Genomic DNA, 19,551 nt, shown 5'->3' on the forward strand with positions numbered 1-19,551 from the left:
AGAAAATAAAAACAATGCTTATGCTAAATTTTGAGGGACAAACAAAGAGTATTACGGTATTTTTGATGTTGGCTGACAAGCACCTGTTATGCAGTCTATTCGAAGAGAGTAGAGCAGGAAGTCTTATCTACTGGACTACTGTAATCGGTGCTCGCTGCTGTTGTGCGACCTTGCTTACACCTTCTGCATTTTGCACTCAAGTTTGCCAAAAACGAGAATTAAGACAAGGCAAATAAAAACTCACTTTTCTCAACCTTTATTCACAACAATTAACCATGACTGCAGCAAAGAAAATATTGGATTCTTCTCCCACTGTTAGTTTTTACGCTCAGAGCCCTAGACTGTCTCCCGACAGTGGTTCAGCATATAATACGGGGCGAAACTCGGTATAACAAACATGCTCTCTGTAATCTGTAACACACACAAAAAAACACGTCTCCGGCAAACTTTTCGCAAGATAATTCAAAATCAGCAAAAAATGTAAAAAAAATTTCAAAATTATACTCGACAATGAGAAGTTCCTCTTGCAAAAGCTCCACACGTTTGCTTCACACGATCGTGGATGAAAGAAGAGGCACCTTCGTTGTCCGAAATCTAGCGAAAATTTTGCAAGGTTAAAATTAAGCTTATAAAATCTGAAATACTCTTTGCTAGCTTTTCGTCTTCAAAGTCATGAGAAAGCTGCATATATGTACATAAATTAAATAATTGTTTGAATTAAATGCGACACGCTCAAACAAAAAATGATGGAGTATCATCTGACGCGAGATCGGGTACCGTCTGGTCTGCTAGTTTTTGATCTATTTTACACGGGCTGGTGATATGAAAACTTGAGACAAACCAGGGATGCTCGAGAATTTCTCGCGCGGAGAGTCTTTCCGTCGGTTCACGTCGCATCATTGAGCGAATGAGGCACTTCGCTTTGGAAGAAATAGTGTCTGGTATCGTAAAATGGCCGCGCCTTATCTTGGTGAAAAGAACACTGGGCTCCGTATCGTGAAACGGGTATCGACCTACTAGCATGGTGTACAGCATGACACCAAGGCTCCAAACGTCCGCCGCTTTGCCGGAATACCCACCACTGGCTTGCAAGATCTCCGGGCTAACATACGCAGGGCAGCCGTGTTTGTCTTCAAGCGTATCATCTGGACCGTCGAGAAGGAAAGCGTCTTCCAAGCCTTCGAGTTTAACACTTGTTCTGAAATTTAAGAAATGATGGTTAAAAGACGGGTAAAGGACAGTCGGTTACCGAGAGCAGTCCGAAAACTCCTCTTCGCGAATCCCTCATTCCAAGTATTTCTAAAACTTGTTTCTACGAGATTGAAGTCAAAGAAATACTTTACATTACGCTGCTGACCTATCAAATGTCTCGAATTACTAGAAATCAGGCGCAAAAACAACATAAGCCACACTAAAAGGACTGTAATTCGGAAACCCAATCGCCTTTTATGTCCTAAAATCTTTCAAGTACATTCCTCCGCCTTTCTTAACTGGAAACAACCCCAGAAGCAAAAATCTGAGGATATGTGGGGACACAAGCACATGACCGTGGAAAAAAATGCTATCCGCTTACTTATTTTTACATGAGCTCGGATTCCTTTGTTCTTTTCGGGGGAATATATTACATAAGCCCCAAATCAACTGTCTGAAAAGCCGGGTGCGGCTTTGATTGTTTGAAGGGAAGAGCGGGGCTAATGCATAGCTAATTTAAATGCGAGGGATTGTGTGTTAATATGCAAGGGGGATAAGTGAATTTTCCCCCTCCATATTAATACATAATCCCCTCGCATTTAAATTAGCTTTTCATGAAGAACAAATTTACAAATGTTTTTTGGAAATATTAAATACGACTCGACAATTTCTAAAATTGAACTGAGCAGTGTTTTCTTTTGGAGCACGTTCGCGGATTTTCTTAGTCGGTGGTTCATCGCTTTCCACTGAGGCCCCCGAAAAATCGGTTACAGTAGTGATCCCTCGGCCGGAATCTTCTTTATCTGTAAAAAGGTCGGTCAAAAGATCCTCGGTGCGTAAATTGAAATTGTCAACTGCTTTCTCGTTGTCTGCACCCGCAAATAAAGATTCAAAGTTGTTTCCCGAAAGCTCAATTGAGGTGCTGCCACTAAAACTACTTTGAGTAATAAACAGTTCTGACTCTGAATCGCTCAACATGGCTAGCCTGTTCCTAGTAGCATTCACTAAGAAACAGACGAACCACTAATTCGAAATGCGACTTTAAAAACTAAACATAATTAAAAAGCCGAGAAACATGTGAATCCCATCAGTGCCAGCATGGAGTGTTGAAAAACAAAATAAAGATGAACAATAGAGGCATTTTTCTTCAGTGTATTTTGCACCCTTGAGGAATCCTCGCCAATGTAAAAATAAGCCGTTCATCTGCCTTCAGCTTGTGGTTATGTGATTTATTCCCCTTGTGCGTTTCCCTCGGGCTGCGCCCTCGAGTAACGCACGCGGGAATAAATAACATAACCCCTCGCTTCAGGCCGAGCCTCTTACTTGAATGAAATTTAGAAATATCATCGCTGTTCGAATCGCATTAAGTCTGAGAATTTTAATGCTAGCAGTTGCTTATCTAAATGCGATAATCTTCCTCTCTTTCATTATTTTCATGTTCATTTCGTTGCCCAAATACACTGAATTTGATATATTCTTTTAAAAAAAACCATGTTTACTTCATTCCTAAGGAATTACTTGCTAGAAACTTTCTCCACACTTAACACGAAGAACGGTTTGGAGGTTTGGACTTATCCAAAAGTTTTCTTGAACGCCGGAAGCGAAGTTGTATTCACATCAAGCTTTCGCTGAGAGATTCGCGTCACGTTTCCAGCGAAAAGGCCAACTGAAACTTGGGTTATGTCAGCTCATTTCTTGCCTCAGGTATCGAGAAACTAATCAAGGTGCGAGGCAGGCTAGAATAAGGCAATCTTCACGCATTTGTGACAACGATAAGTAGCCTGCCATTTCCAGTTCACAAAAAACGCGATACAAAATCTGTCTATAGTCGTTGCCACTTCCCACGCGCGGAAACGAAGGGGCGCAGAAAAAAAACAAATATCACCTCGCGCCTAAGAAAGAAATTTGCGGTTAGTTCAGAGAAGAAAGTTTGGCCGAAGTGTCCATGAAATGACTTATTAGCTGCGATGGGGGCAGAGAAGGCCGAAGAGACAAAAAATTACCATTGTGTCATATCGTTGTCGACAATTCTACCTTTGTGATGCTTTCATAGGACGGCAAAACAATTTATGAAAAAAGATTTCCAACGACTGGTTTAGAGGCATTCTCGTCTCCACATGTAAGTTCCTTAGTGCGAGCTTTATTGAATTGCGATGACATCTAGCTTTTAACGAGTGTATAAGGCGCGCTGCACTTGCACAGGCATGCATTTTAAAACGGAAAATGCGAGATTCGCTGCGGAAGGCATTTCAATGTATTTCTTCACCGTCTTCAACAAAACAGCGTAAAAATGGACGTTTTGAAGAAAACGCGAGCATACAACGGTCAATCTATCATCCTCATTATTTACTTCAACTGCGTTTCCACAAAATCAGTTGAGACCAACTGGATGGTGTCGTTGTCTGCTATTTAAATCTCTCCTGCGTGGGCAAGATAAGCCTACGAAACGGGAGCTTGTCTTTGAGCGTTCAATTTAAGGCGTCTCGAAAGTTCGATTGGGCAATTAAAGCTAAAAGCATAGAGACAACAAGGGGAGGGAATCAAACAAAGAAAGAGTCGAGCACGACAGTGGGCCACGGCGACCCACGTGCATACGTCGGTCCTGTTGGAGAACTAAACCCACCCGAAACTAAGGAAGGTCGAGATGATCTTTTGAAGAAACCGAACGTATTTTCACATTTCTCTGCCACACTTCTGCTTCTATTTAACTTCTCATCGTTACCACTGTGACTGGTTCGCGGTTTTTCGACGGACCCTGAGAAACAAAAAGCGCAAAAAGGGCGACACAAAGGCCGAAACCGGAACGTACCGTAACAAATGGGAACATATGGAGGCCAGTCGTTCATTAAGGATTATTGATTGGCATTCGTGAAATTCAACGAGCACTTTTACGTGAAACACATCCGAAAAGTGCTGCTCAGTTTGTTACTTTATGGACATGCCTTGGGTAGGGCCACGTGTTTCGCCGTAAAAGCACGTGCAATGTTCGTTTCATTCAAATGAATGGCATTCAGTGTTGCTTAAAGAAAATGCGACCACTTTTAACTGTTCAAAGCTGTCAACAATAACACAACCTAACAATTTCGGTGTAAAAGATCCATCTCAATTTCATTGTCCACTAAAGGCCATAATGTCCTTACACTGAGTACATGTAGAAAACAAAGCCATTCTCATATTTGTTTTCATCGCTTTTACAGCCTCAAAAAAATGCGAGTTGGTCATGTTTATGGAAAAGCTCAGTAAGTGAAGCAAAGTCAATGGAAAAAATGAATTTGAATATCTAGCCAAATGGATTCCTTGGGCAGGGATTTGAGCCTAAGACAACCTTTGTTTTTGTTGTCTTTCAATCCTGGATGAAAATTTCAGATCAAATTTTAACATCTGCTCCACATGTTGAACCAGGTTTAGGTTATCTTGACAAACGTTTATTACTCCGCTCGATACGGAAGAATAAACAAATCTCGTACATTACAATTTAGCTACGCAAAAACGAAGATAAAAATGGGAAATTACTTCAAGCTACTCGAAGAAACCTAATGTTACATGTACATCTAGCAAACACCGACTAAAGTGGAATCAATTGAAAAAAGAATGGACGCTTTCAGTTTGAAAGCATAATTTTCGGCTTTGTTTTCCAGCTATACGGAAATTTGAAGCTTTTTGGAACAGCTGTATTTCAAATCCACTTTCCTGTTATCATTTTCCGGCCATTGGACAGAGTTAAATGAGGCCAATTATCACAAAAGTCAACAGAAAAAATCTCAAAGAAACGGAAGAAATAAAAAAAAAATTAAAAATGTAACAGCTCGGATAAATCAAAGTGACAGATTTTGTAGGTAAAACAGCCTCAAGTTCTCCAGGACATACATTCTACACTGTAAATAAAAATCAATATTCTCAAATTGCCCGTTTTAGAAAGCATTTGATTTAGCAATGGGCAAATCTTTACTCCTTCTAATGAAGTATTTACCATACAAAACAGAATTAAACATTTTGAATGTTGAAGGGTAAGTATCTTCCAACGTGCCGACTTTTGCCGAAATTTGCGCTTTGCGACTTGTCAATTCCCTTCTCGGCTACAATTCAAAGAAATAAAACGGGATCGATGATCTTTTGAAAACTCTGAGACAAAGTGCAATAAACCGGACACGCCATACGTTTTAAAGATAAAAGAGTGCGATTTCATTGTTTGCTACAAGAAATGCGCTGTTCTCCAAATTAACGGCCAAGCACAATGAAGCCGTGGAGAATCCACGTGGCTACACCGGCTTGACAAACTTGCAACGTTTTGCCACGTGGGACATGACTTCATCTAGCAAAGACTCAAACCTACCACACATCGTCCCATCGAAAACTGAAATTGGCCTGTGGATTTTGACACATTCCTTGTGAACTCAAATGAAACTAATTGCATTTCCTTCTCAGGATAAGCCCATATGTTTCGGTAAGCTACTAAAATGAAGATTAAAATTTCGCGCCAAAGACATAGGCCATTTCCGGGAACGGACAAGAAAAGATTGCGGGGGGATTCATTGATGAGTAAATTTTTATCAAATATCGGAAGGGGCAAGAACGGTTATTTTAGATTTAACCCACAAAAAAACCACAGAAAACACGGAGCGTCAGCACATAAGACAAAAACTCAAATGAAGAACAATATTAGCATGGCAGAAAGAACGGCCTACACAAAATTATCATAATTTCCACGTTGCCTCTCTGCTTTCGATTTCAGTTTTCGACAGTTTTCCCAAATTGATGCCTTTTTCTTCTATTATTTGTTGCTTAAGTTATGGATTCTGGAACACAGAGGATTTTGAACATTCCTTCTGCAGGTGCCTACTGAACGATTGAACCGGAAATCAACTAAAACACGAGAACAAGGTTTTGTTATTGTCATGACAAAAAATTCAAGCGAGCTTTCAGCTCAATTTGTCACGGTCATGTTTAACTTCATCCCCTGAGGAAGACGAAGTTGTCTTCATAGGCCGGGAAAGAACAAAATCTAAAATTTAGGCGTCCGTAGCTAAGAGATTCCCCACCACAACAAATGTGTGACTACCCGTTCACAAGCCACGCTACGAAACTCACACAATTTACGCCACGAGGAGACAACTGAACAATACTGAATAGATTTTGCTAAAACCGCATGGAAATAACACAAGGAACTGTGCGATATACATATATAAATGTCTGAATTTCTAGTATGTTGCAGAAAAAAAAAACATGCTTACCTCTCCGAGTTTTGAAACACAAATTTCCTCAGTTTGAGATCGCGTAAGACAACACCCGATTCGTGACAATGTGCAACAGAAGTGACGATCTGATAAAACAGTTTGCTCGCTTCCTCCTCTTTTAATCTACGCTTCGTTCGAACGTACGAATGTAAATCCCCAAAGGATCTTTCAAAACATACATAGGCGTATGAGTCACTGACCAAGATTTCAATAATCTTATTGATACCATCGTGAGGTGGCAGATGAAACATAGGAGCAAGAGTTTCCCGAAATTTGTTCACGTCTATTATCTTGCAAGCAAGTTCTGTTCTCGCTTCGGTATCTACCGCTTTGTAAAGTGAACTTCCACCCGGTCTTTCCAATAAAAGGTATTTTCCAACCTTGCATATTTGTGGTAAATCATTTGTTCGCTTCGTTGCTTGATGCGTTATAGTCAAGTTTGGTAATGGCGTAGATTCAATATTTGTTTTGGATGCATTGCGCTGATAAGGATGGTAACGAATCGACGAAGAGTTCATTGAAACCAACGAAATTTCGTTATAGACGAAATTGCTTCCTCGTACAATGAACCAAGAGATATCGAGGCAACCAAACCAGCAAAATACGTCCGTGAAAGTGTTAACGTGTATTCCGTTTCTGCCAAGTAAGATCTATGACGTTGCACTAAAGTGGCGATGCGATGGCGTAAGTCAGCTGACAAAGCGAGAAAAATTTCGAAAGAAATCCCTTCGTATCGCTCCAATTCTACCGTCAAAGAACGATTCAGTCACGGGAAGGCCCCACTGGCCTTCCTCTTAACAAGCAAGGCAGAAGACGAGTGCCATTATGGTGCAATACTCAACTAAATTTGACGGTTTCGCTTCACACGAAGATTTAGATATGGAAGCACATCGATCCTATCTGACGCAATGAAGGGTTCAGTGTTGCGAGGTCCGCGCAGACCCACCTGTCCATATTTGGAAATATTTCGTCACCAGTCAGGTCATCTGATGTAATACGGGGTATCTGATTGGTTGAAATCTACAGCGCTTCTGTTTGATTAGAAACGACAGTCTTCCGGTCCATTCACTCGCTTCCTTCAAAAATTTGCATATTCGTGCGGCAACGCATTTTATACAAAACACATCAGGTGGTCAATAAATTGTATGATTAACCTGAAAAAGGCGAGCCGAAAAAAGAATCTTACGAACGATTCTTAAGGAGGACTTAGTAACACATTTATTATGTTAAGATTTTTACGCATCATCTGATTCACTCCTGTATGACTCAGCCAGTCACAGGATTCGTGCGTGAGCAAAGAAAATTTTTGTCATGACGAGTCACATCTTCGACGTGTTTAGGTCGGAAGTCACAGAACAATATAGCAAAATGAATAATCAGAATAAAGAGCCCACAGGATTTCACAAGTTAGACTTTTAATCCTCGTTTTCTTAAAATGAAAATCCTTTCGCATTTAAACCTTTCATCATCTCAAAAGCGACCATGTCAGCAAATCGTGACCAAAAGTTATGCAATATCTTTGTCCATTTTCTAGATTTTTCTCCCGAAAAAAGCAATAAAAACGAAAGGCATTTACACAAACATAGTTTTTGAAATCTTCATTTCAATGATTAACAGCTGTTGGCTTCCCTTTTACTTGATATCATCGAGTATTGTTGAAGATCGTCCGTTGCATTCATAGACTGGTAGTTTTCGATTGTGAACTCCCAGTGTTGCCAAGGCAACTGTCACAAATATACGCAATGTCTACCTCATTCGGTTTGCTCTAACGCGTACCCGAAGGAATTTATTTATCTTTTAACTTTTTCAGCTTCCAAGCGATATTGAAATTGTGGATATCACTTTGCTTTATGAGCCAAAAAGGACGACTTGCTGATTGCAAAGTGGCTCGAGGACTTTCGGTTCTCGAAACCTCACGAGATATATAAGTTTAATTTTTAACAAAGCGAATCTGCATAGTCGACTGTTCTTGCTTTTGGCTGCCTTTTCCGTGAAAAGCGACGGAATACTTTTTCTTCAAACTCTTCTATCAGTGGCTTACTATTGAAACAACTGTCCGAAAGGCACCATGATGTTCTCACGAAATAGAACTGAACGATTTTTTTTAAATTGAAAGTTAAAAAAACAGCAGATAGATCTAAAAAGGAGCTTTATTATAGAACTCTCAGTTCCGATGAGCTTAATTAACATCGGTGCTGGCCGGGCTTTGCTGTTCGTGTGGTGTGGGTGTTACTGAAACACGAAAACGACGGAAATGCAATGTTATTGAGTCATCAAATGGAGGTGGCGTGGTACAATGATTAACGCTGATTTCCGTGGCGATTTCATTTATTTATTTACTGATTGAGTATGAATACATACATGGTGAAATTAACAATAGGACATAGGTCCCCTTCGAGGTTAACCACCAGGATACACCACAGAAGACAGACCACCACACCGGGAACTACACTGACGCCCTATACTCTTTACGACAAGTGTGCGGGTTCTTTTACGTCCCACAGGATTGTGAACATCGAAGGGTTGTGAGACGGGACCTCCGGCTTATCGTCCTTATCCGAGAAGAATAGAGAATCTAAACATTTGCAGATGTAATTACAAAGGCAGAACTTTCTCCTCAGTTGTTTAAAGACCCTGAGTGTTGGTCTGGCCGGAGTTGAACTCACGACCTCCCGCGTAACAGCCCGGTGCTCAACCAACTGAGCACCGGTGCGCGGTTTCACTAGAAGCAGCCCAAGCACAAGAAATAAGCGGCAGACGATAATAATAATAATAATAATAATAATAATAATAATAATAATAATAATAATAATAATAATAATAATAATAATAATAATAATAATAAAGACCTAATCTTGCTCAGCTTTTGCATAGTTTCAATGAACAAGATATCATTTTTATTGTCATTAATCAATAATGTAAAAAGTGCTAAAAATATATGGAGTAATGAGCGGTAGCTAGAGAAAAACAATAGACAAAAAATAATTAATTACAAGAACTGTTCTAGTAGTGTATGGCACTAATCGAACTAATCAATAATGTGTCATTTATTATCCAAATACTTTGATGATCGACGCGCACCTATTCACAACGCTAACATAATAGCTTCAATTCACTGAACTGAATTCACCTTCGACAGGTAGCGAGGGAGGGAAATGTCGGCCACTAGACCATATGTGACAGATCCATATTCTTCGTCAAAAATGTTTCCTCGTCCGAGTGATAGTAAGCCGGTTTGTCCAATATTTGATTCACTGTGTAGTCATTTTGTCATATTCATCATCATCATCATCATCATCATCATCATTATTATTATTATTATTATTATTATTATGATCATTATGTTTGATGTCTTACATCTCAGAGCTACTCCAGCTACTGCGTATTGTGAAAGCGCGGAAAACAGCCTGCTGTCAGAGGTCTACAGGATCTTCATCCATGGTGCTCAACATCAAGCACAAGTCTCAAAATTCTCGCTGTCCCCACATTGATAAGATTGCTTTCTGAGCATGTTCTATCCTCATATCAATTCCAATATCTTCAACGAACTTCTCTAATCCGGTTGTTATCCGATGCCCCTACAACTAATGGAATGGCTGTACGTTGCCTTCTTCATCGCCCACTTTCGCCGCGCTATTTCATCTTTCAGGGGATTGTACTTCTCAACCTTTCCAAGTTCTTTATCCCTTATAAAAATTTGGTTTATCAACGGAATTGATAATGTAAATTGGCCACCGTACAGAGATTCTAAAGCTGACGTTTCGAGCGTTAGCTTTTAGAATCTCTGTACGGTGGCCAATTTACATTATCAACTCTGTTGATAAACCAAATTTTTGTATACTACTTCCCCACCGACGCAGCACCACAGTTTCTTTACAAACTACCCCCTTCATTCTTTATCCCTTACTCGACGTGCTTCCCCGGGCTTGGCTACATCTATGAGGGTTGTCTCTCTATTCGTTTTGTAAACGACTGCAATGTCTGGCCTAGGAGCATTAATTAATCATCAAATAGTTTCAAATCACACATCAGAATTCCGTACAATCCCACAAGATACCGGTATTATATTCATTTTTCTCCATGACACCTTCTTCTTTGTGTTTGTACCATTTCGAGGTCCTTTCAGAAAAGAAACCTTACTACTAACATACCTTCTGTTTACCCTAGTTTTAGAATGTGAAATAACCAATAAGAGACAATATTTATTAGATTCACCCAAGGCGTTCTTTTTTAACGAGGATAATAAAATCAAGTGACACCAAGAGTCCACATAGTGATACCTTTAAATCAATCCAACCAAGAAAGAGATTTTAAAACGTTAATCTCTATAAAATTTCACGAGGAAAGAAAGGAAAGGAACTTTATTTAGGTGTCGAGACGTTCTAGCGCTGAAGCACTAATTGGGGACACTGTAAATTGAAATTAACAATTAACACAAATCAAGTCAACTGTTGGTTTTTGAGGAGGGGAGAAACCGGAGTATCCGGAGAAAACCTCTCGGTGCAGAGTAGAGAACCAACAAACTCAACCCACATATGACGCCGAGGCTGGGAATAGAACCTGGGCCACATTGGTGGGAGACGAGTGCTCTCACCACTGCGCCATTATCGTCGACATTGCCTGTGGACTTCACGCGACGACGATTTTCAAGCTACAAGAAATTAATATTCGCGTGAATATTATTATTCCAACTCGTATTAACGTATTATACTGCCATACAGAAGTGACTTGTTTTAGCACGGAAGGGAAAAAATCATCGTCGAGCATTCACGTCATCCAAGGAACGCTCAATTTGGTAATTTCACGTCATTGTCTGGTAAGGGACGTCAAAAGAAATGTGCCAAAATGAGAAACAAACCGCAGAGGTGCGTTGATTTTGTTTATTGAATCCAGTGTCTTATGCGGTTTTCGTAGACTTCCTCGTTGTTAAAGTGGAGAAAGACCTCATTTTAAAATAATAAGCAATTGTTCTAAGTTGTTTTCGAATCTAAAAATTTGCATATGCTGTCTATAATTTAAATTGGCATGGAGGGGAGTACAGTAGTAATGTAGAGAGAGAATTAACTAAAAGTTCGTTCCCTTTAACCAGGGGACTTCAAAACGTGGTCACTTCAGCTTCAAATCGCTCGTGGCCTTGGTTTCACTGGCGACGCAGCCATAAGAACAAGCAACAGTGCACGAGGCAGACTCAGTGACACCGCTGGTTACGACACTAATCAACAACTAGTTATATGCAACTATGTTGAAGGTGTACTGACGAATCATACATTAGTTGCTTGGCAACGCGCTAGAGGACAACAAGCAACTTATCCATCAACTAGTTAACACGTTTTTGTGTGTTGCTATATTGCATATGCTTCTTGCTCCCCCATGGAAAATCAGACTTAGCTTAGCATTTCAGCTACCGACTACACAGCAGTAAATATAGACCGATAGGTTTATTTTGGCTAACTTAAGGCCTCGGCGAACAAAGAACCACTTAACTGTTACAAATTATGCATACATACATTTCACACTCCATAGCAAAAAAAAAGAATTTCAAATGCAAACTAGCGACACTAAAAGACCAAAATACCCCAGTGGGAAAAAAGTGAAAGCGTATTCCCCGGCCCCGAAAGCCAATAATTCCCGGAATTTAGGGCTACCTATCTATTCAGGGGCACCCAACGACCAATTTGTTGTAAATTGTATTATTATACCCCAGTTAATGAAAATAAATATTATTAAGGCATTTTCAGGTATTTTTCAGTGTTGCTGGGAAAACATTATCTGTTCCTTTTTCCCAGCAAGACACACAAGAAATTTCCCAGCCAGCTAGATAAAATTGGTTGGTTTCCCAGCCAGCTGATCAAATTTATTTCCCAGCCAGGAATTCCGCGCGCTTTCAAATCCCTCTATCCAAAACGACTGAACAAAAGCGACAAAACCGGGACAAAACAGGTTTTTTCCGCAAGCGCAATCACTCTGACCAGCCGTCGTATGTTTGTGACTACTCTCTGGGACAGGGAAGGGGTTCTTTTTTTCTATTTTTATTTTTATTTTTTTAGTCGTCTTCAGTATTCAGAGTTTCTACAGCCAGCTCGGGTTGAAATGCTAGAAAAAGTCAGCAATTCTCAGGCAAAACCTCTATCAATAACAAAATTTCCCAGCCAGCTAATCGAAACACCTGTATTTTTGCCAGCCAGCAAGATTCCCCTGGGGAACAGATAATGTGAGGAACAGATTCGTTGGGTGCCCCTGTCTATTTACAGACTAAAACATAAATTTAAACTTTGGAAGCCTAAAAGATCTAAAAGTGGTTGATGCACGCCTAGATTGGCTAACTAAGCACGTGACAAACTCAACTTTTATACACGTCACATTACCCATCATGCTCGTTTTTCATCCCAGGCCCTCCGGCCTCCTACTTCGTGCCGTTGAAACAGTTGTTCGTCGGCTCTGTGATACAATGTACTTCGCTAGTGAAATATCGCTCCTTAATTATAATTAGAAGCCTGTGCTGGATTAATTAAATGCCAGGAGCCCATCAAAGGCTCCTGATTCCTATACTTCAAGTTAAGTGATTGTTGCTTTTGTTCTCGTTGCCGTAAGTTGTCGACGGCTCGAGCTTCCTAATTAGACTCAATCGTGAAACAATCGCGATTTGTGAGCCGTAGCATAACATCGAAGCATTGGTGAAAATACATAAGAAAAATTTATACATAATGATTCCCAAGTTGAGATTGAAAAATGTTTAGCAAATTTCCGTCAAATTTTCAGGACTCTTGTTCGTTGTACTTCTTGGCGCGATTTTGATTTTCCTTAATGACAAGTCCCTGGATTCATTAACGTTGGAGCTTCTTTTAAAAGTTCTTATTTTTCCGCCTGTGAATATTAATGGAGCAAGGACACGGAGTCTGCGTTTCAGCCTTTCTCTGATCTATAAAAAATAATACAGGAACTGAAATTACTAAGCTAATAATATACATGACAAAATTGCTCAGTTCTGATTGATTAAGAGTAAGAAGTTTTGACGTAACACAAAGCAGAAAATAAGTAATTCAGTGCAAAAAGAGGACACAACCCAAGCATTCTGATTGGTCAATGATAAAAAAAAGTCACAGATAGCCAATCGTGTGCGAGCCCCTGGATGGCGCAATTTTCACGTGATTACGTGATAGGCGTGCATTGCTTCTGCTTGATTATGACATTGTCATCTTAACATTTTTCATGAATACTATTAGTGCGTGATCACATTATTTTTCTCGTACAAATTTAGAATAAATAACCACTAGTACTGGTAACTTCTTTCAAAGATTACAAATATGCCATTTCCGAGTTCATGTCTACCTCCTCTTCAAAGCGAGGCTAAGTGCCAAGTCATTGTGACGGTAATAGGCCATTTTACAGTTGTTTGCTCAGCGACCAAGCCTATGAATGGCTGCGAGGCTGCCGGTGACCTTGCATTGATACAGACCTCACTGCTTTTATCATGTAAATTGTGTTGTTGTAACGCTAATTAGTCCATATTAACATTACAAAAGCATGAAGGTTTGTATCAAAACAGGGTCACCGGCAGCCTCGCTTCCATTGCTAGGCCTGGTAAGTTAGCCACAACTGTAAAATGGTCTATTAGTTCTACTCTACATTGATATGAATGAAAACTAATTCTCCCAAGAAAATCTTCGCACTTAGCCTCGCTTTGAAAGGGGAGAAAGCCTTGAACTCGGTAATGGCCTATTGCACAAGCCCGAATTTTGTCCGTCTTTGAAAAAAAAAATTACCGATGCCTATTTGTTCCAAATTGCGCTCGAAATCATGTGATTATCCGTGCAAAACTGACAAAAAAGTAACATTTACATGGAGTTGATAAAGATATTTCCACTGCCACTATCTTTGTTAGCCACATGGATTTTTCGAAATTATAAACTGGGATTTTCACTGAATGGAAGGCGCAAGATTTCAAAATCCACGAGTCAATAACTTAAAAGGCACAAATAGTTGCTCTGCGCGTCCTGCCTCTCAAGATTATATAGCCTATCGAAATGGCTCTATTAGAATTAGCCTGCAATACGTATACATGCAGGCGTATACACCTTATTCCAAAATGGCCGTCATTTTAGTATTCTTTTGTTTCCTTGCAAACTGGCCCTTTCAGTCTCGCTTTCAAACGTAAAATTCAACCTTGAACGAAGCCAAAAGGGCCAACAAACAAAAGAATAATACTAAAATGGCAGCCATTTTGCAATAAGTTGTATTTAGAGGTAAAGACTTGTTTCCATATCTCAAAGTGCCCTTGGACGTGAGCTGCCTGGGAATGAAATTAAATCACTGGAATCGGTCAGTGTAAAATGCCAACCCATTAACGATTATCGTTAATTCTTAATTTGCTCTGAATTTACTATTATCGTTAATTTCGAACGCTGAAAGCTTGATATGGATTATGGGAAATGGTCAGATATGTTTTAAAAGACGGCCCAAGTGCATGGACGTAGGACTCGAACCTGGGAATGTTCATTATTAACCCGTCACCGAACCACTTGGCCGCCACACCGCCAGTTGCTCGGGGACAACATTTTAAACGCTATTTTATAATGTTGTATTATCGCTCGGCAACAAACAACATCAAACAGTGCAAAATGTCGGTTTCCAAACTTCACGACAAGGCTAAACATTTAAAAATCAAAGCTTAGGATTAAATTATTAGTCTAGCTTAGGCGGTTAGGCCTAATAATTTTTCAGCAGCGAGATTCTATGGGAGACTTAAATAAATGTGTTTTAGAGGGTACGGTGTCTTGATCCTCAGTGGTGAAACGGAAAGAAGCGGTTCCTATAGAGTAAAAGCCCCGGGCTCAAATCCAATCCACAGATATGATTTTTTATTTCCTTATTTTCTCTGCTACCACAAGTCCTGGGACACAGTGTCCTAAATCAACGATAACAGTAAATTCAATGCAAATTAGGAATTAACGATAATCGTTAATTTAGAGAGGAGATCATGTTGAAAATGCAGACTGAGGTTATAATGTAACTGTTGAAAAGCCCAAACCCCTTAGAAATGCTACCCTTAGGCCTAATTAGGCCTAAAACAATATTTAGGCTTAACTGTTAGCATTACGATTCCAGTGATTTAATTTCATTCCCAGGCACCTCACGTCCAAGGGTCACTTTGAGATATGGAAACAAGTCTTTACCGTTTTTAGAAGTCACACTTTGTGGAATGTTTCACGGCCACCATCTTGAATTTCTGAAGTGGAGGAAGATTGGAGAGAGGAATAAATTGCCACCAAATCGGTGGGCTGGACCTCCCAACATCCATCCAACATGGCGGTTGGATAGACTGCAGGCAAAATTGAGGTAAGTCATGATCACTTTTCCCAAGACGCCTGCGCCGCAGGCTGTACTAGTATAAAACAAAGCAAAAATCACCGAAACAGAATTAACATCGAATGTGCACCCACTTTCCATTAACAAAACAAAATTTATGTCGTGCAAAAAAAAAACAAAGCAAAACAAAACACTGCACTTAAACCAGGGGCAATATACGTTACGTGACCTATCCTTAATTTGAATTTCAAAAGGAAGCCATTTTCGGGCAAGAACATTTAACTAAAGGTATCTGCTTAGGATCTTACTTTCATAAATTCCCTTGAGGACCCCGAAAATCCTTGGGCATTTGAAGAAATGGATCCCAGGAAATGAATGTTATGAAGCTTATCAAGCAATTAATGCTAGATGCCTACCTCAGTGTTTCTGACACAGTGAAGGAGAAAAATGAAGAAACCCTACAAACGCGATAATAAATAAATAAATGAATGTGAACTGAATCGAAAGAATAATCACTTTATTGAAGGCAGAATGGTGCATTGATTAGGGCGCTTGCTTGCTTTGATAATCCAACAATCCCGGGTTACTTACTACAAGGGCTCTAACCCTTACACTTACCCTATTGCTAGAAACAGGTAGCAAATGCTACACAGCAATTTGGGAGTGCATCTATAATGACATTCATTTTTAAGCATAAAAGGCGCGTGCAAGAGACGATAAGTGTTTTCACTGTGAATGCAGTGATGAGACCTCTTCCCTTTCACGTATCCTTTTAGTGTTCGAATGCCAAATACGGAGTCGGTACATTGGCTGCGTTTATTGATTGTATACTCAGTCTGCTTTGAGAGTTTGCGGTTTTTCCCCGTTCTCTGCTTTTCCCGTGGAATCGAACAATGAACATTTGATTGGATTTGATTCACGTTCCTCCCAATTAGTTAAAAATGGACCTCTTGAGTCCCATTTCAGACCACGTGATGTTCCTAAAGGAATGTTCCTTTTGTTTTTTGCATAAGTTATGCATTCATATGGACGCGCATAGACGACATTTGAAAGAAAGTGTTCCCTAGAATAACATCACGTGGTCTGAAATGGAAAAAAACTTCACGACAAGGCTCCAAATGAATATCGGTGAATAAAGACCGAGACGAAGTCTAAGTCTTTATTTACCGATATTCACCGAGCCTGAGGTGAATAATTGTTTTAGTCGAACTATTACATAGGTGATTATTTGAAAAATGTGTATTTTCTTTAAAACAAGTAATTTCTTCGTCTGTCACCTCGTCTGTCAACCACGATGGCTACGGCGACGAAAACTTCACTTCAAAATATGAGTTTGAGCTATTCTAAGTATTTCATGAATATTCCACCTTGATTATATTATACAATATGGGCGAAGTGTCCTATAACTGGATTAGTATGGACGGATTTGAAGTAAAGAGTGAGACTGAAAGATTCACTGTATTTTGTCCACGTTGTGGTCAAAACCTTGAATTTGGTCATTTCACGTAGTAGTTTTTGACGAGTACGGGAGAAAATTGTTCAAAAATGTGTGCCTCACATGCAGCACGATCATTTTGGTTCTTTTAACCAATAATATTACTGATTTCAACTTCACTACACAGACAAATGCAGGTTTATTTTGGTTTCTTTTGGCCTCGCACCAGCAGCAGGCATGAACCACCTTCACGCGAAACTATAACAACAACTAACAATCTACAGGAAAGAGATTCCCTGTGACACCACCGGATACGAAAAATCGAAAAACCCCCGCGAGGGACAAAAACTGGAAACGTATTCCCCGAACCAATGCGGTACCATGATCCCTCCGGGGTTAAAAGGTCTCTAGTTACAAAACAATAACGATTCCTTAAAAGAAACAAAAGTTACACGGACTTTTGCAGGCCTAGAATGGCTCACCACGTGATGAACTAGCACTTTATAAACAACCTGATACCCATCATGCCCTGTACCAATCGTACCCATACCCTTCTGTTCACGTGCCGTAGAAATATCAATTTCTGTCTTATTCGCACGCTCAACCGTCAGAAATAAACTCCCTAATTGCCTGGCAACGGGAGAAAAGACAACTGAGAAAACCAGAATCCTACGCAGGATTCGAACCTACGCCTTCGTAACACCCGCCGGATGCTCTACCCATTGAACTACAAGAACGCTCGGGATGCTAGGTTCTGAATTGACAATGTTTCACGCTGGTCTGCGCCTCAGATTTCATGTGCTTCTATTTAAGTTTTATGGTGTAATGCGCAGGTGAGAAGGATGAAAGACATCTTAAAACTTGAAATCTGAGGCGCATGACATTTGAGAGCCCGCACACAAGAGAGACACACTGACCATGAAGAACCTAGATAAAAGAGCGATAGCTGCGGAAGTAGCTATTCATCCAAATTTACCTGAGTAGTATTTAAGATGGTGAAAATGTAAACGAAAGCCTTGTGCGTTGACGAAAGAAGGCCAAATAGCCATGTGACTCCAAGGAGAGGTATCAACACTACGCATGCTCGGATACCAAGCCTATAAAATGGAAAGAACAATAGATAAGAAAATTAAAAACCCAAAAAACAAAGTGAATTCACTGCTAATGTTTGTTTTCAATGACTCGCCCGTCATTTTCAAATTCGCGAAACCCGAAAAACATATTGCATACCTTAAAAATAGTAATGTAATGTGCATGTGATTTTAATCGTATGCAACACGTTTTTCACATACAATCATTTTATTTATTTATTTTATTTATTTATATATATACATTCATTTATACAGAAATTCCAGTTCAGCGTAGCTGGTTTAAATGGAGATCTGTACAAAATAATATGAATAAATAAAATATATAAATGAAAGCTAAAAATCATTCGAAGAGTTCATGAAGGTGAAAAATTAACTAAGATGATTTAGATGTTTCTTTACTCTCAGTTTAAAACTAGTGAGAGACTGATCATGGCGTAACTTACGAGGAAGAGTGTTCCAGGATTTGGCGGCATTGTACTTTATTATGTAGTAATAAGAGACATTGAAAATGATGAGTGAGTCGTCATTCTAACCTACTAGTCTCCATTTTTTATACCTAAAATCTCCGTTATTAGAATGTTTGTTTCTAACTTAAATTTAACTTAAAGCCTGGAGATCAGATGAATCTCATATTTTGGATTTACCTCAGTTGTTCTGCATTGTTGTCCTTCACTTGCTCAATTGAAGTCATTTCCTTGATAACGCGCGCCAAAATCGCCACGTTTACCTGAAAAGTAAAAAAAAGAGAAAAAAGAGGTAGTTTTGATGTTTTTCAAAGTGGGGATAATACGGTGTAGTCTTCATCTGATCGCCATTAACGCCGAGCGGCTAAACGGCTTCAACAGGTTTACTTCAACAACCCGGCGTTTGATTTTGTTGAACGCTGTTGAACGATGTTGACCGCAAACGTTTTCAACACATCATCAACATTTAATTGAACGAACAAACCTTCACCAGAGGCCTGGTATTCAGCCTGCAGTTATTGCCATGGATACGGACATGGATACGTCGTTGAGAGACCGATTAGCGATTAGTGCGCACGCGCATACGGAACAACGTTGAAAGAGAAATGTTGAATGGCTGTTGAAACAAAGTTCAATTTAAACATCGATTCAACTTCGATTGAACATGTTTCAACGCGATTGAAAGGGGATGGCAAACGGTTTCGACATATCTAACGGATGCGGAAGCCGTTTGCCCTGGCTTTTTAGGGAGATTTAGCAACGCACTTTCAGCAGACGATAGATGATGAAATTTGCATTTTCCCAAAAGCCAACAAACCTGCTTGATTTTA

The 19,551-nt window shown here is 39.7% G+C and overlaps 2 protein-coding genes across 2 annotated transcripts in view; both read right to left on the bottom strand.

Moving 5' to 3' along the window:
• Positions 1 to 510: 510 nt before the first annotated feature.
• Positions 511 to 7,344, bottom strand: LOC138004261 (tribbles homolog 2-like). The gene is made up of 2 exons (XM_068850736.1): positions 6,423 to 7,344; positions 511 to 1,198 (listed from the first exon to the last, which is right to left on the bottom strand). The coding sequence occupies exons 1-2, from the start codon at positions 6,941 to 6,943 to the stop codon at positions 733 to 735; spliced, it is 987 nt and encodes a 328-aa protein (XP_068706837.1). The 5' UTR covers positions 6,944 to 7,344; the 3' UTR covers positions 511 to 732.
• A 3,945-nt stretch (positions 7,345 to 11,289) lies between these two features.
• Positions 11,290 to 19,551, bottom strand: part of LOC138004263 (adhesion G protein-coupled receptor L4-like) — a 48,660-nt gene continuing 40,398 nt past the window's right edge. Inside the window, exons 18-21 of the mRNA XM_068850738.1 lie at positions 18,902 to 18,984; positions 18,143 to 18,263; positions 16,148 to 16,189; positions 11,290 to 13,344 (exon numbers count right to left, since the gene is read on the bottom strand). Coding sequence (XP_068706839.1) covers positions 13,159 to 13,344; positions 16,148 to 16,189; positions 18,143 to 18,263; positions 18,902 to 18,984 — 432 coding nt within the window. The 3' untranslated portion in view covers positions 11,290 to 13,158. The remainder of the gene's footprint in view (positions 13,345 to 16,147; positions 16,190 to 18,142; positions 18,264 to 18,901; positions 18,985 to 19,551) is intronic.

Source organism: Montipora foliosa, chromosome 5, assembly GCF_036669935.1.
Source record: "Montipora foliosa isolate CH-2021 chromosome 5, ASM3666993v2, whole genome shotgun sequence".
NCBI lineage: Eukaryota > Metazoa > Cnidaria > Anthozoa > Scleractinia > Acroporidae > Montipora > Montipora foliosa.

Excerpts from the sequence above, each read along its gene's own strand:
- LOC138004261 (XM_068850736.1), bottom strand. The coding sequence starts at position 6,943 with ATGAACTCTTCGTCGATTCGTTACCATCCTTATCAGCGCAATGCATCC. Across the intron at positions 1,199-6,422 it reads GTGTTTCAAAACTCGGAGAG|AACAAGTGTTAAACTCGAAG; the intron begins GTAAGCATGTTT and ends CTTAAATTTCAG.